The sequence below is a fragment of the Pleurodeles waltl genome, chromosome 10 (assembly GCF_031143425.1).
Source record: "Pleurodeles waltl isolate 20211129_DDA chromosome 10, aPleWal1.hap1.20221129, whole genome shotgun sequence".
Classification (NCBI taxonomy): domain Eukaryota; kingdom Metazoa; phylum Chordata; class Amphibia; order Caudata; family Salamandridae; genus Pleurodeles; species Pleurodeles waltl.
Genome location: NC_090449.1, coordinates 135268294 through 135289633, shown reverse-complemented (window position 1 = coordinate 135289633; position 21340 = coordinate 135268294). Strand labels below are relative to the sequence as shown.

At 43.3% G+C, this 21340-nt stretch overlaps 1 protein-coding gene across 1 annotated transcript in view; it reads left to right on the top strand.

Annotated features, from left to right (window-relative positions):
- The window catches only part of MMD2 (monocyte to macrophage differentiation associated 2), a 240607-nt gene that overhangs the window by 97498 nt on the left and 121769 nt on the right, over positions 1 to 21340 (top strand). The window contains exon 2 of the mRNA XM_069209978.1: positions 19520 to 19601. Coding sequence (XP_069066079.1) covers positions 19520 to 19601 — 82 coding nt within the window. The remainder of the gene's footprint in view (positions 1 to 19519; positions 19602 to 21340) is intronic.

The following is a 21340-nucleotide window of genomic DNA, read 5'->3' as shown; positions in this document are numbered from 1 at the left end:
ATACATAAATTACATGCTGCACATTGTCGTTGCAGATGGGCCAGACCCAGCAGCATCAGCATGTGCCGTTGTGGGGGATGCTGACACACAGACACCATCAGACTCCAACACCAGTGAGTCAGTGAATATTGTGCCTATCAGACGCAGGGCAAGGGCTGTACCTCTCCCCGAATTGAGCCAGGACTCAGATGACATGCGGGAGGACGGCCACACTCCATCCCCAGACGGCAGATCCACCGTAATGCAGGAGTCTCAGCCCCAGCGTCACTCAACACCCTGCAGGAGGCCTCAGTATGCAGGCACACAGCACGTGGAAGCAGGAGAGGGCCCATCAGTCTTTGGTGGCCTGGAATCCACTATGCTTAAACTGCAGCACCTGCAAAATAAGAAGATTACGGCAATGCATAGGCTGATGCAGGCACACAATGCCAACATGGGGGGGCTGCATCGGCAGTTGGAGTGCCTTAATTCAAACATTTTCAAGCTGCATGAGGGATTGATCACAGCTGCCAAGAACACCAGGGAGCTAACCAATGCAGTGAAGGAACTCTGCACAGAGAAAAGGCATGACAGAGTCAGCCACCGCAGGCATGAGAGGCGATTCATGGGCATGTTTAGTGGATTCTGTAGATCGGTCAATCGCCTTGCAACATCTACGGCCCTCATATCGCGGCGTGCTGTGGCCGCACAGGTGGAGGCAGCGCACAGCAGTCGTGATGTAGCCCAGGGACTGGTCCAGATAACCAATGTTCTGGATACTATGCTGGGTAACCGCTCTGCTACACCCAGTGAACTTGGACTAGGGGAGACTGAGGACTCATCTAGCCTCTGCAGCGTTGAAGTGCCCACGACAGATCCTAGGCGTCGCAGTGCCAGGCACAGCACTTCCACTGAGGCAGATACCAGAGGTGCCGGTGAGGCCACTGCGCACTCGTGGCTTGCGTGGCCGTAAAAAGTGACTTTAATGGCCACAGGGGATTGTCTGCATTTTTTGTTTTACAGTGAACTATGAATAAATAGTGAGACACTGTTAATGGTTATTTTATGACACATGTGTTTAATTTTTTTTGCTAGTGACACTTATGTTACCTGACATTAAGGTAATAAAGGTACTAATTACCAGAACACGTCAGTGAAGTTGTGTTGTTATTACTTACATCTGAAATGATTGTGCGTGATGTCTGCACGCCTTTGCCTGCCCTCTGCTGCACTGGTCCTGCCTGCACTCTGTAGGGGGGGTATGGGATCATCATCCTCATCTGAGTCTGGATCAGATATTTCCACAGGTATGCCCCTGGTGGTAGCTATATTGTGCAGGATGGCACATGTGGCCACTATTCTACAGGTCGTGTCCGGGCTGTACTGCAGTGCCCCTCGACTTTTGTGGATGCACCGGAAGTGACTCTTCAGCAGGCCAAAGGTGCGCTCAACCACATTGCGGGTTGCCCTGTGTGCTGAATTGTATCTCCGTTCTGTTGGTGTTGTAGGATTTAGGTAGGGCGTCATCATGTAGGTGTGCACTGCGTAGGCACTGTCTCCTGGAAGGGGCAGAGGGTATATTGAGTAACTGAGCCATCTGACATCAGCACGCCATCAATGCGTCGTTGTATAGAGGGACAATACCTAGTAGATATCCTTCACCAAACTCCCCAGCTAGCAGTCTTGTGTGAATGCCGCTGTGGCGAAAGATGTACGAATCATGTGTGCTCCCTGGGTACCTGGCCACAAGATCAGTTATAATGTAGGAGGCATTGCATATCACCTGTATGTTCATTGAATGTTGGTATTTACGGTTGCAGTACACATACTCTGTGGCCGATGATGGACAAATTGCAACATGTGTCCCATCTATGGCACCTAGGACGTGGGGGAACTGTGCTATCTGGTAGAAATCTATTTTAGTCTGCTTTATTTCCTGTGGGGTGTGGGGGAATCTGATGTACTGGTGTATCCTACTCAGCATGGCATTGATAAATGCATTGAAAAATCTAGAGAGGGCACTCTGTGATACTCCTCCAGCTGCTGCTATGACCCCTTGATAGCTCCCTGAGGCAAGTAGGTGCAGGGAGCATAATACCTGCACATGGGTGGGTATGCTATTGGTCCTGTGTGTTGTGCGCTGCAGTATGGGTTGTAGCTCAGCTATCAGGTCGAGTATCATGGCTGAGTTCAACCTGTACTTATCATATATCTCCTCCTCAGTCTGGTCAAAAAGGGTAATGTGCACTCTGAAAATGCGCTCCTGTCTTCTCTTCCCTCTCCTCAAACCTGCCAAGATCCTCAATCTCCTCACCATGATGTAGAGTGCAACCATTGTGGGAAAGAGTCTGAGGCATTCTGGGCCTCTTTATATAGGTTGCACCTGGTTACCAGCTGGTTTCACTCAGTGGTAATTTGCATGTGCAAAAGGCCATTCTGCAAAAATTTGCAATTTGTGAATTTTTGATGCATCGAGTTGCGACATTGTTTTGCATCTTGCATTTTGCGTCTCGCAATTTCCGATGTGAAATACCGAATCGGTATTTGTGAGTCGCTATTCCGACTCACAATTTGCGAAATGCTAATAACGATTCGGTATTTCATGTTGCAAATTGCGAGACGCAAAATGCGAGACGCAAAACCATGTCACTTCGCAAAAAATCGCAAATTTTGCGATTCCTTATTTTTGGCCTGCGAATGCTTTTCATGCATCGCAGACCACGTTTTTGCATTTGCAAACTGCCAAATTCTGCGATTCGCACCGCTTGTGAATGCAAAATCGTTTGATACATCTGGCCCTAAATCTTGTAAAATGAAAAAATCACTACCTACCTATAATAACAAGATGGGGAGAGAAAACAAACAAGAAAATAAATAACTCAAAGATTCAACGAAAAAATTAAGCATTGATTTAAAAGTTTGTATGACATTACAACACTGGCAATTACCACGCATGCCTTTTCCACACATTTTTGACAATGCATGCCTTTACCATGCAAATCCCTTTACCATGGATATGCCCACACACACACACACACACTTATATTTAGGACTTATATTCCAGAGGAAAAGTGTTTTTTGACTTGGCTATCTCTTTGGCACTGTTTGAGTTTGCCATGTATTTTTCCAAAAAGTGTCTTCTTGGGTCTTGTTATGCATGGATAGTTTCAGGGTCATTCGGCAAGCGGGGGCTGAGAAAAGAGGGGGGTCAAAAAAGTGTGTTTCTCATGTTAATCCCCATATTGATTTTGAACACAACTACAGCCCGAACCGCTGGATGGAATTATATCAAATTTGGCAGAAGGGTAGCTCTTGGTACAGAAATATGCTTTTTGTTATTTGGTGTAAATCCCCTCAGTAGTTTTTAATACAGTAATGGAAAAATACATGCCTCATGGTGAGATCCTATTGGCTGTCAGCACTTCAACCAGGAAGTGCTGGCAGCCATCTTGGGACCAATATAGATGATGGCACCCCATTTACGTTGTAGTGAATGGCAGGCTTCGAGGGTCACAAAAAGGAGAACGTATAAAGGGTGATACCAAATTTAACTTACAATATAAGTTATATGTTGATGGTACCATACGAATTTTAGGCATTGTGGGGTGTTCTAAGGTGATTTTACCCTGCTGGGATTTCATGAATCTTGTTTAAGAAAACTGTTTCCTCTTGATTTTCCCACAGAGAATATGGAAGGTGCACCAGAAGCTAAAAAAAGACCATTTGTTTCTCAGCCATATAAGAATGTAGTCACTCACAAAACCACAGAAATTCACCAGTTACGGTTATTGTTATCTCAAATAAATATAACTTGTGTCCTAAGATAACTATAACTCATGCTCCCGCCATGCACAGGCTTCTCATCAATAATTTTACTGCAACTCTTGCAATGTTATTATCAATGATGTGATAGAAGATAGCATGAGTGATGTAATATGTGAGGTAATTAGTACACCACAAAATCGCTCGATAGGGACATTTGGGCTTATTTATGGGCAACACTTAACTTTTTTGGCTTTTCCCATAGGGTGATCAGAGCAAAATAGGGACTGTATAAAGCCCCAGTGGAGAGAGTATTAGTAAATGGGGAATTATCTGAAAGCTTTGGGATAACAAGAGGTACCAGGCAGGGCTTACCCCTCTCACTCCTTTTGTTCAACCTATATGTGGAGCCCTTAGCACAGGAAGCTAGTGGAGACTCTTCCATCATTCAGTTTGATGCCCCTGGGCTTGAGGTCAAGTTGGCCCTATATGCGGACAACATGTTGCTCTATAATAATAATCCAGCGTTTTCAATTCCTAAAGTGTTGTAGTGGGCAGCAGAATTTGGTGAGATGTCAGATACAAAATTAATGCAAACAAAACTGAGGTCATGTCCTGGGGAGCGACTGGAGGAGGACAACCGGGTATGCAACAGATGAGATATTTGGGGGTTCAAGTCATACATAAACTGAGCTATATTCCTATGGTTAACCTAAAGAAAGTGAGCAGGGAAATAGATTGAGGAAATGGTACAATTTACCTTTAACTCTCTATGGAAGGGTAAAGTTAGTTAAAATAATGATTCTTCCTTAGGTTGCTTTCCTATTTGATGCAATATCTTTGACTTTCTCAAACGACTATGGCCCTCATTATGACTTCGGCGGTCAAAACAGTTGACAGCGAAGTCACGCCGTCCAGGACACCGCAAGTGGTGGCAGTCTTGAGACCGTCATATTATGACTCCTGGCAGCTCTCTGCCATAAATTGGGCAGAGAGCCGCCAGCAGCCATACTGGCGGTCAGCAGTCTAGTGGAGGTTGCACTTCTGGCACCGTCACGTCATCACAACACCGCCCGCCGTATTACAACTTTGTAATTGGCGTGGCAATGTTGTGGTGACAGGGCGGTGCTGGCGGAGCAGGCCCCATGGACCCCGTTCCCTCCCAGATGACCACCAGGTAAGGTGATCGACCGACAGGGGAGAGGGGGTTGTTGATTATTGTGTGAGTGAATGGCTGTGTGTGTGTGTGAATGGTGGGGGGTGGGAAGGTGTTGTTTGTGTTTGTGTGCGTGTGTGCAGGTGTCTGTGTGCTTGTGTGAATGCGTGTATGCCGGGGGTGGGGGGAGTGTTGTGGCCATGTGTACATGTGTGTGTGAATGAGTGAGCATGTATGTGTGCATGTATGTATGTATGTGTGTATGTGTACGTGTATGTCTGTATGTGCGATGTGTGCATGCGTGGATCTGGGGGGGTCAGTACGGGGATCGGGGGTCAGTACGAGGATCGGGGTGGGGGTGTCGCTGCTTGGGGGTTGGGGGGCTCCTGATGGGGTCACGGGTGGGGGGGCTCCTACAGGGAGGAGAGGGGTTGGGGAGTCCTATAGTGGTGACAGGAATTAGTATTTCTGTCTCCAGTATCCTTACCGCCAAGGATTTTGTGGCGGGCTGCTGCCACGAAATCCCTGGCGATAAGGTGTCTCAAAATACCACAGGCGGTGTTAGTTGGACCGCTGGGTCTGAAGGTGGTGAACCTTCGGCCAGGCGGTACTACCCCTTTGGCGGTACAGGTGGTAAACTGGCTGCAATACTATCAGTGAAGATCTTGGTGGGCATTTCTGAATAGGGGGGAAGACACGAGCCTCAGTTGGTGGATTAGATAGCGATTAATGAGTCTCTGAAAAGGAAAGTTGCAACTTGTTACTGTTGCCTTCTTGAGGCGGAAGACAGACATCGTCCAGAGCCTTTAACTATCTGAAAGGAGGTTCTGACCAAGGACGATGCTGATCAGATCTGGCAAGTATCACTGAAAATGCTGCATTCTATTGAAAAATCTGCCAACATAAAAGAAATCACTTTTTCATTATTCATAGCGCAAATTGGACTGTGGGTAAGCTGGCAAAGGTGACAGGCAAAGGCTTTTCTGTGCAAAGTGTGGAACTTTGCGAGCAGATGATCTAAATATGTTTATGCCTGCCCGTTGCTGTCAACATACCAGGAATGACATAAGCAAGATCCTAGGTGGTATTTCTGGCTGCCAGATTAAGATAGCCCCCCCAGTTGGTTTTCTTCGGCAGGGACCCTCTGTTAAGAATTGACTTGGAAGAAAATAAGGTGAGAATTATTTTCTGTTTAGTCTTGTTGGCACAACGTGAAATCTGTAGTAAGTGGAAGTCGGCTGATTCCCCCACCATCAGTGACTTGCTAAAGTATGTTAATTCATCTCTCAAGGTGATATGGCGTGTGATCCTAGAAGGTATGATAGGGTACGGAAGAGCTATCTCGACCGGTCAATATATTTTTCGTAGTCCAATTATTACGCTCAAAAGCTGTATGGATGCAGGGTTGGAGAGCCCATCAAAGGTGTTTCAGTAGTCTCAGTGTGAATGATAAGTGAAAAGTGAGCAGAGAGCGCTCGCTTATATCCCAAGTATCATCTAACAACATGAAAAGCAAGCACACTACCTAGTAATTTTGCTGCTCTATGCTCCCGTAGAGTGAAAAAATGAAGAATGGGGCTAGCTTTGTATTACACCCCCCTTGGCTTTTCTTCACAGCAACCCTTTCAGCTTCTGTAAAAGACCTCTGACCCACCAACCTAGTTTGTGGCATGCTTCAACACTGGCGTCCCATCCCAGACACCTAGCGTGTCAAGGGTGTGCCACAACGCCTGGTCACAGTGGAGCTGGAATTTTATGAGTGAAAAAGTGAAGTTAAAATTGTCTAAGGATACCGTACTAGATTGGTATTCTTCGATTATGGTAAGCGTGGACAAAGGTTAAAAACAGTGATGGATGTGTGTTGAGGGAACCATGACCTCTTACATCCACAGCGTGGGTCGACATGTTTTAGCCATGTTCTCTTAGCTGTCAAAGGTCAGCATGACTTTTTTCAGGATACATTTTTTTGCATGCGTTCTAAGGCATCTGATAACCACTCACAGCATCACTTACGACTTTATCTCCATTTGAGATGTTTCTGGTATTTTGTTCTACTCCATTGAAGTCCTTATGTAGATTACAAGGTGAGACAGAGACAAAGATATCACAATATACTGTGGTGAATGCACAAGCAGCAGGGCATCCAATTTGTGTATAGGTGCCTGCATGCCATAAGTTCCATGCAAATGAACCTTCATGCCTTTGAGCTTATTGGTAGCCCAATGCTACTGTAGGCTTCCCGCATGCCACTCATTCAGTGGTGCCGGAAGTTCTTTTACTTCATAATTATTATCAGGCAATGTGCTCTTGTGTCTGTGCAAATCAGATGGTGACCCCAAAAATCATCTGCACTGCAGATCCTCTGTATTCTTATCATTATCAGTAGACAAACAAACAAAGATTACAGTATAGCGGCAGGGGTTGTATCGCTCCTAACCCCATGATCTCCAAATCAAGTAATGTGAAAAAGCCAACCATACATTGTGACCACAGCCTGGAGAAACGTATTTTAGACAAGCCCTACTTCCTTTAAGTTGACTTCTTACATCATGGACAGTCCAGGGGGCAAGCCTTGTAGTCACACACTATGTAAATTCAAAAGCATGGCTTGCGCTGCAGTGGTCACGTGAAGTGTCAGCACCAGCTTCTTTCACAAAATTTGACAAGAGATGCTGCAAGTGTAAGGGGCATCTGACGTCACTTTCAAAATCATGCTGCTTGACCCTGTGCAGTTGCAGCCATCTTGGCTTCTTGTTTACGCAGATTACCAGCCATATTAAGTGCCAAATGCTGATTGGAAGCCCCACACATCTTGTCAGTTTCAAAGACTGTTCCAGTGCTATTACAGGTTGAGGATTACAAGTACTATGAACTATGTCAAAGTTGTGTGCAAGTAATGTGAGGACATTTCAAATTCACTGTGAAAGGCCAGGTGAAGGGCGTCTATAGTCATTCTGTAATACATTGAAGGTTCACCTACTACTTATGACTTTAGGGATGTATAATACATGGGTTTCTGCAATTCCTGTAAAAAAAGTATGTCTCCGATTTCTCTATAATCTGGGACTTCTGACGCACCTCATCACAGATTTTAAAGACATGACATCAGAATATATTACAGTCGAGTTAGGACATCAAAATGCCTGCTGCCAGCTGAGAAGAAATGCAGGTCAGGATAAGAGCATAATTGAAGCAGCTGTATATAGAATGAAAGCGAAAATGGCTTTCCTTTCTTCTGCTCTGTTTTTCTAGCTGTACAGTGATGACCAGAAAGGAGATATTTATGGCAACATTTGTTATTTCTGCACTCCTTAGGTAATTATAGAAAAGTTCGAATCTTTCTGCATGTTTCTAAACATTCCACCTTATTTGAAAAAATCTGTCTTAAATTAAATGGATTCTAATATCTTCTTGCAACAAATATCTGTCATATTTTTGATGTATTTAATTTTCCACTAGCTATTCTATTTTTATTCTTCATGTTTACAAACATGCTGTCTCCTTTATATGAAAGCACTACATAACAAGAATTTTTGTTGCTTGTAGGAAAGGTAATAGTGTGACCATGCATTATCAGGGATAAAGTACCCCTTGCTGTACATGATAAGGATATTGCAAGTTATCTTAGAGTTCCATAACCAGATAAACGAACTCAGCCTTCGGCCTCCTTCTCCTATATGGCCATGGAACTCCTTTGTGACTTGTAAAATCTTTATACTGTACTGCAGGGGGTATTTTATCCCATATATTATATCTTAACACATTGCTCAAAAGGAAGGCTGAGAGCCCGTCGAAGTAACATGAGTCAGCTGAAGGAGCTAATTTGTGACAGTATTTCACAATTTTGAGCACATGCATTCTTTATTCTATTTTTATGCAGCTGCGTTAGCATTAAAACAGAAATGCATTAATAAAAGAATTTTAGCCTCTGTTATCACTGTGCAATCTAAAGATTTTGAGTACCAAGCATGGCCCTGATTTTTTAAAGAGTCTGACATTTCTTTTCAAATAAGAAACAACTTTGATAAATTCAGGCCGTCTGTCTTCAATCGGCAAAAGATAATGTGGTTTCCAATCCCCTGATATATTTCCTTTTTAGAAAGCGGTGGAGGGATCTGTGTTCATCATCATGAATTTGGCTTAATTAGATTTCTGCTGACGGACTGGCAGAAGAAAGACAACAGCCAGAGAGAAGCAAGGGTTCGGTGAAAAAGGCCCAAGCTCGTTTCCGTGGAAACCGTGACGTCACGACAGAAGCTTCTCTCTTCTGCACACCAAGCATCCACAAGCTGAAAGAGAGAAAGACTGAAAAGGGCCCCCGAACGGAGCTTCATTGGGGTTGCCAGGCAACAGTACTGTCTAATAATGCCCCTTTGTTCAGGACAGATTGTTCCACTAAGTTGGGAAGGAATGTGAAATAAACCCATGATTAGGCTCAAGGTACAAAAAAATAGCAAAGTTCTCTTTGTTTTCAAACACGAGGTCTAATGCCCAGGTTCCTTATTTTGCCGAATATTAGTTTTTGCTAATCTGCATGCCACCTCATAATCAGATGTTGGAGATTGTTTGCCTAACCTTTTTTATATAATAGCCCGCCACTCCAAGGAACAGCTTACTAGTATAGAACCAACTTGGCTCATTTAGGTAATGTACCATGCTGACTTATGATGTGGGGCTATGAAAAAGCTGAAAGTCAATATTGAAGAAATCTGACAGCAGGAGTTGATAAAATGTAAAACCGATATTTGTATTGATTGAAAGAGCCATGGGATTTTCTTAAGGATTGTTTAACTTGAAAATAAATAAAGCTAATCAAACAGGAGTGGGCATATATCGGAGTCAATTGCATGTTTTTGTTTGGAACGCTTAATGCAACCTGGTGGTTTTGCTTTAGTGCGGTGCACTTGTCAGGCCCCTGAACCCCAGGCTCCCGATACTCAGAATTATTTGTCATTTCAGCAATGTTTAGGTTGAAGTCTGCCAGATAGCGCAGATGTCTGGTTTGCAAAATACATCTTGGGAACATTCAGAAACTTTCCCTGGGAATGCAATCTGCCCACTATCACTGGCTTTGTGTTTTGAATCTCACATTTTCTCGGTTTGTATTTGCTGGGTTTATTTGTGTTAGGCGGCACAGGGTGGGTTTGCCCCCAACCCTCCAAGGAGCAAAGCCTTTTTAGATTTCCTTATGTTACTCCATGAGTGCCCCTTTCTGTAAACAGGCCTGTAAATCTTGTTCTTATCTTGTCACATTTGCTGTGCTTTCAAAGACATAGGTCAAATGTCAGGCTCTGTCTTCCGAGGGTGCCTGGTGTTTACTTTTCTTTCTCTGACTTCAAAGTGAGGGCATTTATGTGACAATCTGCTGGATACTGTGGGAAGGAAAGGTTTTTTTTCTAGCACACAACAACATGTAAACAAACTGTGCATGTATTTAAGAATATATCAAAATTACAAACGCACAAATGAAGCATGTTTTTTGTTCATTCTGAAGTGTGCTGGAAACAAATCATTTAATGTGAACAAAACAAATCTATACCCTAGGTGATGCCATTTCCACATATTATCGTTTGTGCCCTATATAGTTTTATTAGTAAAACTGTATGTCTATGCAAATATAATGGTCATTTCAATTGAACATGCCTTGTCGGTGCTACCACACCAGGCATACTCCACTTTACACCACTCCATTCTACTCTGCACCTCTCCACACCACTGCACTCTACTCTGCAACATTCCACTTTACACCCCTCCATGCTGCTGCACACTGTGCCACTGCACTCTACATCACTCTGCACCACTTCACTCTATGCCATTGTATTCTGCATCTTCACTTTACACCTCTCTACTGTAGTCTGCACAACTCCACTTTATGTTACTCCATTCTATGTTACTGTACTCTGCGCCACTACACTCTACCCCAATACACTCTTGGCCAGATATCTCCAACTAGTTGAGCTCCCAGTAGCTCCCAGACACCTCCAGAGTAACTTGCAGCCTTGAGTTTACTTTGTATCTAAGCACAGGATCACATTTCCCTTTTAAGTTTAAGGGAAGGATGTGCTTATTTTAGATTGTCACCAGGTTGCATAGAGCAGGGCCAGATAATGAGCAGTGCTCAGTCAGATTTATGACCCAGGTCGGGCTGGGGCACTGCGGTGAAGCACTGAGGTATTTAACTCTTGAATAAAAGTCCTTGTCAACTCAATATTAGAAGTGAGAATAAAATGATGGCTCTGAATGATGTTAAATGGGGGAATATTCAAATAAAATGTTACCTTAATTATAATGTTAATTTTTCAATTTAATTTCCCCCCCTTTCAAAGTGTCACATTTTCAAACAGCAGGCATCTTGCTCCAGTGGCCAGTGTATGCTGTGCCATACGGATAACTGATAAATACTGTATAGACCAGATGGCTTTAATCTCCTTGTCCCACCCTATTCAATACAAGTCACCTCTGTTCCTTTATGAAATTGACACTAACACATTTCCTGTTATTGAACAGTGTGTCTGGCTCTGCAATGCTCCTCGAACTCTTCTTTCTAGTTCAATTCTTTTTTACAATGTATGTCTATATGTGAATATCTAAAGGGTGTTCATATACCACTTAGCAAACAATGGCGTTCTTTAGAATAAATACATTTCTGAAAACGTTTCCAGGTCATGAACACAAAATGTTAGTTTATACATTTGCATTACATAATCATGCTACATTTCATAGATTTAAATTTTATAGCTACGTGAATGTGATGGTCCTACCTTAAATTGTGGCACAATTTATCCTTGGGGCAGCCAAACTGCTTAATTAGCACTGATGAATGAAACTGATACCTCAAACTTGCACATCACAGGTTTCAATCTTTGCTTTTTCACCAACTGCTTTCCAACTCTGTGATGAGCTGGAAAAGGGTGAGGTGACAGATTGATTGGTGTGTAGCCCTGGGCACTTCAGGCCTTAAGTTTACAGTGCCTGGAGGCATTTTTAGCAGCGATGATTCAGAACATCAGAGATGGGGAGGCACTGAGGAATGATAAGCCCCTGAGGCAGGGGCTAGGGCTTGAACAGGAATGGACAGTCTACCTGATGTCTAGTGCAGGCATCATGCACCTGTGCCACCCATCAGACAGTGTCACTGGCTCCCTCAGGCTGCTGATGAGTCCAAAGGTTGCCACTTTATTATGCTACCAAGAGTGAATAATAGGTTATTATATACTGTTGGTATTATTAATAATGAGGGCGTAGCTGTGTATCCAGTAAGGGTGCGCGGCCACTGAGTGGATAGTCCACCATCGTTCACAGCATGGTGGAACTGCCATTATGAATCTAGGTACAGGAAATGTATCCCCAAAGAATCAGTGCATGCACATTACCCACAATTAAATTGCCCCTGATGTGCTAGGAGAAGTCTCCGTGTTTCCCGGAGTCGAAGAAATGATGACTCCACCAGCTTCGGCAACATGGTTTTCCACTGTTCTTCACAAGAGGAAGTGAAAGTGCCTTCTGCATTTCTTACTTTTTGATTGATGTCCCATTGCCACCGTTCTATATCACGGGATAATTTCTGCAACGCCAAAACTGAGTTTAGAACCCAAGTCTAGATTTCCAAAGTCAGCAACTTGTCCATATACCACATCACTTCTCCTTTTGATGGATCCTTTAAATAGGTAGATACCTTATGGCATTGCATCGCAAACATTTTAGTGCCACAACCTAATTTTTGGAACAACAGACTTTCATCACTCACCCAGCTTTAATGGACATGAGGCAATTTTATATGTAATAACATTGATTGTTTCTGAACCTCACAACGTTTACCGTGCTCTTCGATATTGGACTGTAGCCTAGATGTTGATCTGCCCATAAAAGTGGCAGATGGTGAATTGCAGTGGGATCTGAAGCTGGAACACTTTTCAGGATGCAGTGCTGGTGAGTGGCATTTGTTCACTGAAATCACAAGGCTTCTGAAAAAAGGTGGTGTGGATACCAGTGATTTTAGCAAATTTGAAAAAAATACTCCTGCTGCCGAGTATTGGTTAAGGCCTTAAACCAATTTATGTGTTAAAATAAGGCCAAATGGTGCATTTTGGAGGGAGAGAGAGAGAGAGAGAGATAGAGAGAGAGAGAGTGTGTGTGTGTGTGTGAGTGTCAGTGTGTGTGTGTGTGTGTATGTGTGCGCTTGTGCGTGAAGGGTTGTGGTTGTGGATGTGTTGTATACCCAAGGGCACTGGAACACTTTACAAGAGCATCAGATTACATTAGATGTGATTATTTTTATTTTAAGCATGAACGATTAATTAATTTGCCTAGAATCAAAGGGAGTTAAGCCAATGCTAGGACTCAAGCTGGTCCCGCAAATTCCAAGTTGGCAGCTCTGGCCGTTAGGCCACATCCATATTTCTCAATATTTGTGTGAAAGTCTTACACAAGTGGTATCGTTGTGTGTGCTCACATATAGTGAGAATATTAACTTTGAAATGTATTTGTGAAGGAAAAGATCAGCAGTGATTAATACTGGAAGGTTCATCCAGGGTCTTGCTTTAAAATACTTCTGAGTGTTTGTTTTAAAACCGTATTAGGGACATAGTGCAGCACCTTTGTACTGGTGCACAAACTGGGTTATTCATTTTAAATATTACATATATGTAGGCCAGGATTTTCACGACCCACCAAACATAGGCTCACAACCTACCAGTAGGTCCCGACCCACAGTTTGGGAAATGTCTCCATTCGGTGATTGAATTAATTAGAATGATACTTTCAGTCTCTGAACACTTCCCCTGCTTCCCTTTAAAAAAAATCTCTTTATTTATGTTGAGAAGATTCAAACATTATAAAACTTCCCCCATCATCCAAGACATGTAGGCCAAATCCATATTTATTACAACAATTCCCATCTTGTGGGTCCAGTCAAGGCCGGGCTTCGGTGAGTCAGACACCTACTTCCCTTTTTTAAGGGAGAGTACCAGTAGTGGCTGCCGGCAATCAAAAGTGGAGGGGCAGGAGGGGAGGCTGGGGGCAAAAATAAAACATTACCTGCCACTCCGGTCCCAGCGCTGGCTGCTTCAGTGCTCCTCGTCCTACCAGCAGTCACTGGGGCACAAAAGCACAGGCTCCCAATACAGACACTGCTCTCATGCTATACCAGGCATGAGAGCAGCACCAGCATTCGCCTGAGTGTGCTGGTCTGATGTTCGCATAGGCACAGGTTCCATTTCTCCAACTCAACTGTTGGAGAAATGTAAGTCCTCTTCCTTATGGCACGGCCCGCTATGGCTGTCAGAGAGACAGTGGCTGTCCGAGAGACAGTGCCAAATAAAATGATAATAAAACTACTTTATTATAATTTTATTTGTCACTGCCTGACTTAGGAGAGGGGGCGGTGCTCCTCTGCTATTGTGCTGGAGTCGCCCCTGAAGAGTACAGGACATGTTAGCAGCATTTACCTACCGTGAATGGACCAGTCCTTGTCACTAGGAAATAGTCCCTGGGATAAGCAGGGCTTGAATTTATTTTTCCATTCAAAGTACTGCTCACAGGGTTGTTTCCCAGCCTGCTTTAAACTCTTGGGTGGCACGTTATTAATTTAGTCTCACAGCAGTCTTGTAGGTTTCTATTTATAGCCGCAGTCCTGGTGCTTAGAATATAAATATTGTGTACATGAACATTATGGAAAGAAAACAAACCTGAAGCGTTTTTCCATGAACCCATAGGTCTTTGAACGGTTCATCTGAGAGCAACTGGGCAGAGGAGGAACAGGGCAAGCCTTTTTGAGACTGTCTTTGTAAATCATAGTCATGTTTCCTTCATTAATAGCAAAACGAATTGGCATTTACTGAGAGATGGCCAGGCTGAAAAGGCAGGCATACTTTTCAGGTTTTCAATAACTTCAGACGGACTAGTTTTTATGAGGGAGTTTTGATCCACCACAAAGAAAAAAGTTCACACAAGTTGACTTCTAAGAACACACACATTATTTTTAAGAACATAAGTCAAGTCTGCGAAAGTAGAGGAAAGGCCGGGAATTTAACACTGACAACAGCATAGAAATCTGGTCAATCCTACTGAGCATTGTTAAACACTTTTCTGCTCCCTTTGTGTAGTGCTCCTAAATGTCAATCCTTGGCCACACTTCCTTGTAGTTGGATAGATAATATGTTGAATTAAAAAAAAAAAAATCCTGATTAACAGATTCTTACAAGCCTGTGAGATTTTCTAAAAAAACGAATGAAACCCTAACTAAAGAAAAAAGTGTTTGAATCTATATTAACAAAGTTTACATTAGGTGTCTTTGTCCAAGCTGACATACTCAGGCTGCTGATCGTCTTATTACTCAAAATTCTTTTTTGGCCTTTTCTAGGCAGTGGAGGGTGAGGGACTGACCCCCTGCCCTTTTCCCCAACACAGTCCCTGATCAAAAAATGTATTGTCACCCAACGATTTCCCCCTTTTTTTCTCCCTTGTCGCCTCCTATGATTCCTTCAACTTCTGCTCTTTCCCTGAGCCTCCTTCTCCTTTGCTTATTTCTAAATCATTTAAAAAAAATTCTCACTGTTTTCATTCTTCACCCCCTCTTCTTACATACATTTCTTCATTAACCATATTGCACCACTTCTGTCTGCTGCTGCTGCATTCTGGTCCTTGGTGCCCCACATCTCTTTGCTCTCCCAGGAGTAAAACTAGCAAAAAGACTACAGCTGCAAAAATATGAATAATACCTTTTTAGTCCACCTATGTTAATTAAACATATACAAGGTTAAATACACAAAACGTGTGATTAACCAAGTTTTATAACATTCAGAAAGATTCTGAGTAGTTTAAAATTAAAAAATCCATTTAGCCTTTCTCCTGTTCCCTGTCGACCTTTTATTGTTCCTTTTGTAGTTTAAATCAAGCTCTATAGTGATCTACGGGCGGAGCCTGGTTTCACCAAACAATACCATGGGAACATAAAAAAGCAATCATGTACAAAGCATAAAAACTAATGTTTATGACATTTGTTCATCCTGCTAATTATATTTGATCATTGGCAATAAGAATTTGTCTCAAAGAAATTTTAACTAAAGTAATAGATTGTATTAAAAAACACAGACCTTGACTCCGACATTCCTTTTAACTACTTTCATTGGCCCCGTCGGAATTACAAGTCCACGGTAAATATGATGATGCAATACTTTCACCCAGAGGCTCCAGGGGCTTCAGTCTAGCCCCTGCACCCAACTCATCATAGGTGGCCAACGCCCATAGCGCATGGCTTATAAGCCTTGTGCAGGAGGGTTTGACACAAGTCCTGGCCTCTGTCTAAGTCCTGCACCCAACACTCCGTGGGTGGAGAACCCCATCACACTGGGTCGTGTGCTGTGAGGTTGGCTGCAAGATATGGCCTTAAATAAGCCTATGCACTCATCTCTTTGTAAGTGACCAACACCCACAGCACACAGAGTTTGACTGTGTGTAGTTTGTGTAGGCCACAGCTCCTGGCCTCTGGCCAAGCACTGCGCGCAACACTTTACTAGTGGTTACCCCCATTGCACATGGAGCTGGCCATAGGCCCTGGCCTCTTCCCAGCCAATGCACCCAACTCTCCACAGGCGGCCAAAATCCACAGCCCAGAGCCTTTTGCCATGCATAAAAGGGTTCATCACAGGGACTGGCATCTAGCTAGGCCCTACTCCAAATGACTCATGGGTACCAAACACCTGCAGCACAAAGCCTTTGACGTGGGCAGCTGTGTCTTTCCTGGGTCCTGACATCCAGCCAGGCCCTGAGCCCAATTCACTACAGGCAGCTAACCCCTGCTGCGCACAGTTTTGGGCTGCGTGCAGTGGGGTTGGCTGCAGAACCTTGCCTACTGCCAGTCGCCTCACCTAACTCTTCACGGTCTGCCAACACAAGCAGCATTGCTTAAGCCCCGCAAGTTGGGGCATGCTACCCTCTGCAGGTGGCCAACCCATGCTGTACACAGAATTTCAAGTGTCTGCAGTAGAGCTGACTGCATGGCTTTGATTCTGGCCTGCCCCTGCACTCAAATCTCCATACGTAGCCAAGTCTCTATGTGCAAGGCCTTTGTCTCTGTGCAGAGGGAGTTGAGAAGCAGAGCCTGGCCGCTGGCCTGGTAGTGCACTCATCTCACTGTGAGCAGGCAACGCCTGCTTTGCACACCCTTCAACTGTGTGCAGCGGGGTTTGCCATAGATTTTGCCCTTTGGCACTGCATCATACCCTCCCTAGGCAGAACAGCTCTGCTGCAAAGGGCCTTCAGTCATCAGGGAAAAGCTAAGCACAGGGTTCACAAATCCTGCATAAAAATATGTTTTTGATTTTAATTTTAACTCTCGAAGTTGTCTCTCTGAAGTTCAGAGTGGGTTCACCCTTCTCTTTTGCTCCCATTTTCTTTTATTTTTCAAAACACAGTGCTCTGTGTACCACATTGGATAATGGCGGCCACAAAAGAAATGTTTCTGTGATAGCTAGCCAATAAAGAATGTGGCAGATTCAAGAACCCGAAAAGCATGAGTGAGGAAAAAACTTGGTGGTCCTATGGGGTGCATTTATGTATATTGAAATACAGTTGCAAATATTCCATGGATCCACAAATTAGTAGAGGATTGGTGAATTAATGGTCCCAATAACTCTAAACTTTAACCTCTGGATGTCCAATCCATGAACCATTTTAAGCACTAATCTATTGAAAACGTTTGAATGGATTAACACAAAGCCAACAAAAGCACCATCCTTGAATAACGTACTACTTTCATGCCAAATTTGGTGTAATTCTATTCATCTAGTTTTCGGGTACCGAGGAGCAAAGTCTCCCATAGGAATTAAAATGGAAAAGGGCACTTTTGGGACCCTCTTTTTCGTTCCATAATTGATAGGTCTGTACAAAACTTACCAGAAAGTATCAAAAGTGGATGTGCATTTTTGGAAAACCTCATGCTGAGTCACTGAACAGCATCAAAGTTATAAGGAAAACCAAACTTCCTTTTCCAGTGGAAACTCTGACCTAACTTAGACACTGTGTAGTTATGGAGATGTGACATTTTCCAGTTAAAAAGGCTATTTTCTTATTTTCCAATAGCTTTTGACCCCATAGATGAATTTGTAAGAAAAGTGGCAACTGGTGAAATCAGTCGACTAAGTTTTAGAATGCTTAGGTTTGTGAAGATCTGTACATGGGAAAAAGATTAATTGGAGAGGGACATGGGTACCTAGATGTGTAAAAGAAATTCACAGCACACATGAAATAAGCTGCCCTTTTGATGAGCAACTAGCCCATTTTATGTGCTGGATTCAATGGCCATTTTTTGCCAGACGTGCAAGTCACTTCTGACTCACGAGTTTCAGACATTGTAAGAAAGAGAACAAGGAAAGCCAGAAAATGAATCAGGTGTCTTGCTTTGTGCAGAAGGCGGGTGGTAGGGTGAAGAGCTTGACTGCAAACCAGGCCCTGTGGCCACCCTCCACCCCCAGTGAACAGTGGCCTTTGTAGGTTGGGACAGGGCCTGGCCACAAACTTGTAATGTGTGGACTGGGCAGCCTGGAAAGTTGGGGCAAGGACCGGCCTGCAGCCAACTCCCAGAGGGCATGACTTGTGGTGTGCACAGCGTGGGTTGAGCGGCCTCTTCTGGGATGGAAACAAGGTGTGTCCCCAGCCCACACTCTGTGGTCAATCCCTGCTGTGCAAGGCCAATGGACATACACAGTATGAGTGAAGCGATAATGATGGTTTGAGCTTCAGGCTTGGCCAGAGGCCATGCTCTGTGCCTCACAACTATTGTGCATGTTTACAATAAGTAAATCATAGAAAAGACAATGAAATTTACCGAAAAAAACACACTTAACAGGTAAGTTATGTTTGAGCCTCAAACATGCAAAACCACTGAATTTCGCCAGTTAAATATTTAAGTGCACACAGCACACAACATAACTCATGACTAACCCCTATGAGCAAAACAAATGTTTGGCAATGTCACAGATACAAAAACTACAGTTAACTCAAGAGCAACATGGACATCGACTGTGAGTTAGTTAGAGCATTTGTTGTGTGCTACCGAAACATATCTGGTGAATTTCCATGGTTGTGTACGTTTGAGCCTCAAACATAACTAATTTTTTAAGTGTATGTGTTTTCTTTTGTTTGACGAATGTTAGTTGGCATTGGTGCCTGGCTACTGACTGGGCACCATGCCTGTGTCCTGTCTGCACAATTCTTCTCACTTTTGCATTAAGAATAAGTCGACACACACAGGACAGTAAGTTGTTGAAAATGTTTATTGGGGCAGAAAATGTGGACTCAACTATGTGTTTTGGCTTCCTCCGAAGCCTTGATCATGACCAAGACTTTGGCAGAAGCCAAAACCCGTAGATGGGTCTACATTGTCTGTGAGACATGAATGAGTAAGGAAAAGAATTGTGCAAATGTAGTCTGCTAGGTTGCTGTAAACACACTTGGAACAAAATGTTGTTAGAGGTCGGATTTGTTTGTGCCATTCAAAATAAATTCAACTTTTCAATGTACAATTGGACAACTCCACAAGAAATAGTGAAAACAAAAACGAAAAATCTGCTAGACTCTACTATATGTTTCGACTGAATTCTGTGTCTCTCCTTTGTCTTTAAGGTTCATGAATCATCGTGCACCATCTCATCAGAGGTATCAGCCCACTGAGTATGAGCATGCTGCAAACTGTGCCACCCATGCCGTAAGCTCTTTTACAACTATTCCACTCAATAAAAAAATGAGTACATATTTTCTATTAATTGAGGTATTTGCTCTATATGGTACTTCAACCAGAAATGCTGTGCTTGGCAAAAGTGAGACCCAGAGCCTCAGTGCTTCCAACAACTGGTTACATAAATTAGAAAGAGAATGGTGAATGATAATTGGGACAATTCAGAAAGGGCAAAGGATTATCTAAAACATTGACAGATTTACATATGTATTAACAACCGCTTGATTTGTTTCTAATGCATAGGGCATGATTACGACCTTTGCGGATGGGATACTCCATCACAAACGTCCCGCCTGCTGTTTTACAGGTTCCGTAGGATATAATGGAACTTGTAATACCGCGGACGGGATATCCGTCACGTTTGTGATAGAGCATCCCATCCGCCAAAGTCGTAATCAGGCCCAGAATCTCAATCACTCAGCTTGAAGTGGTTAAATCCTTTACATTATTGATAAAATATCCTGTTTATATCTGTAAATCCTTTTATGATGAAGTTCCATTGTTAGCAGGAAACAACATTATTGTTCTCCCAACAAAGGTGCCAGACCGAGAGACCAAGACAGACCAACTGAGAACAAGAGAGACTGCGAGAGACCAAGGTCCCAGTAGTGCTATTAGAATAAGCATCTGTCATGACTAAATTCTCTACAAAGAACATGATCAGGTGTAAAGCTGATCTCACCAGGCAGCTGGCCAATGGCCTACAAAAGTAACAACAATGTAAACGGTTTCCGCTTAGCAGGCTTTTTTTCGCAAATCTTACATTTTCAGTGCTAAGACATATCTCACCTTGCTTAGAAGCTGTGCACATCCAGTGAGAAGAGTTAGCACGAGCAGAACACATTGTTGCTAGACGTAGCTACAATAATGCATGAGTGTTTTTAATTTCATATCAGTCTGGATAGTTTGTACTGCTGCAACAAAATAACTGCTATTAACGTTGTCATCTTCACCACTGGAGGATTCTGTGTCACAAAAATGAGGTCAACTAATGAGGTGAACAATGCGAAAAAATACTGCATCCAAACTATTGACTTCCACTACATTGTAAAGGTAAATGTTTGTAGGGAAGTAGAGATTTACTGGTATTCGATACTATGGATGCAGCTTTGTTGCAATAGTTGCTGAGATACGTGAACCTATTTGTAGAACTCTTCTGGGCTGCAGGTCACCTCGTGTAACACACCATCATCTAGTCCCGCGTGACAAGGAAACCACTAAGGGTAATGGCTGCCGGAGAATAGCAGCAAAGGTAGAGAGTCCAGTTGCCTAATGACGACTGACAGGTGACAGCACAAGATCAGAAAGTTGGGAAGACAAAGTGAAACCAGTTTTACAGTCACCAGAGCGAATATAACCTGCACTTTTCAATCCCAGCTTCCAAAACGCAAGCACCAAATTCAGAAAATAGTGGAATGCACAGAGCTTCAAATAAAGATAGTGTTTTCCAGGCTCAGGATTCTTCACGACTCTTCTGAGTCACGTGACACCAAACATAACTCTCCTCCAACCCTGACAATGAAATGGCTAGCACTGAGGTCACCAAACCAGCTAAGATTATTGCCAGAGGACAGGGCAAAGGGAACTAGATGATCTGTCAGCCGCTGATTATCCTACAAAGAGTTAGGAGGCACAAGGTAAAGGCTGAGAAAGCTTACTTTGAATTGTCGTGAGGATTGTTTGTGTATCTATGTTTATCACAGATCTTA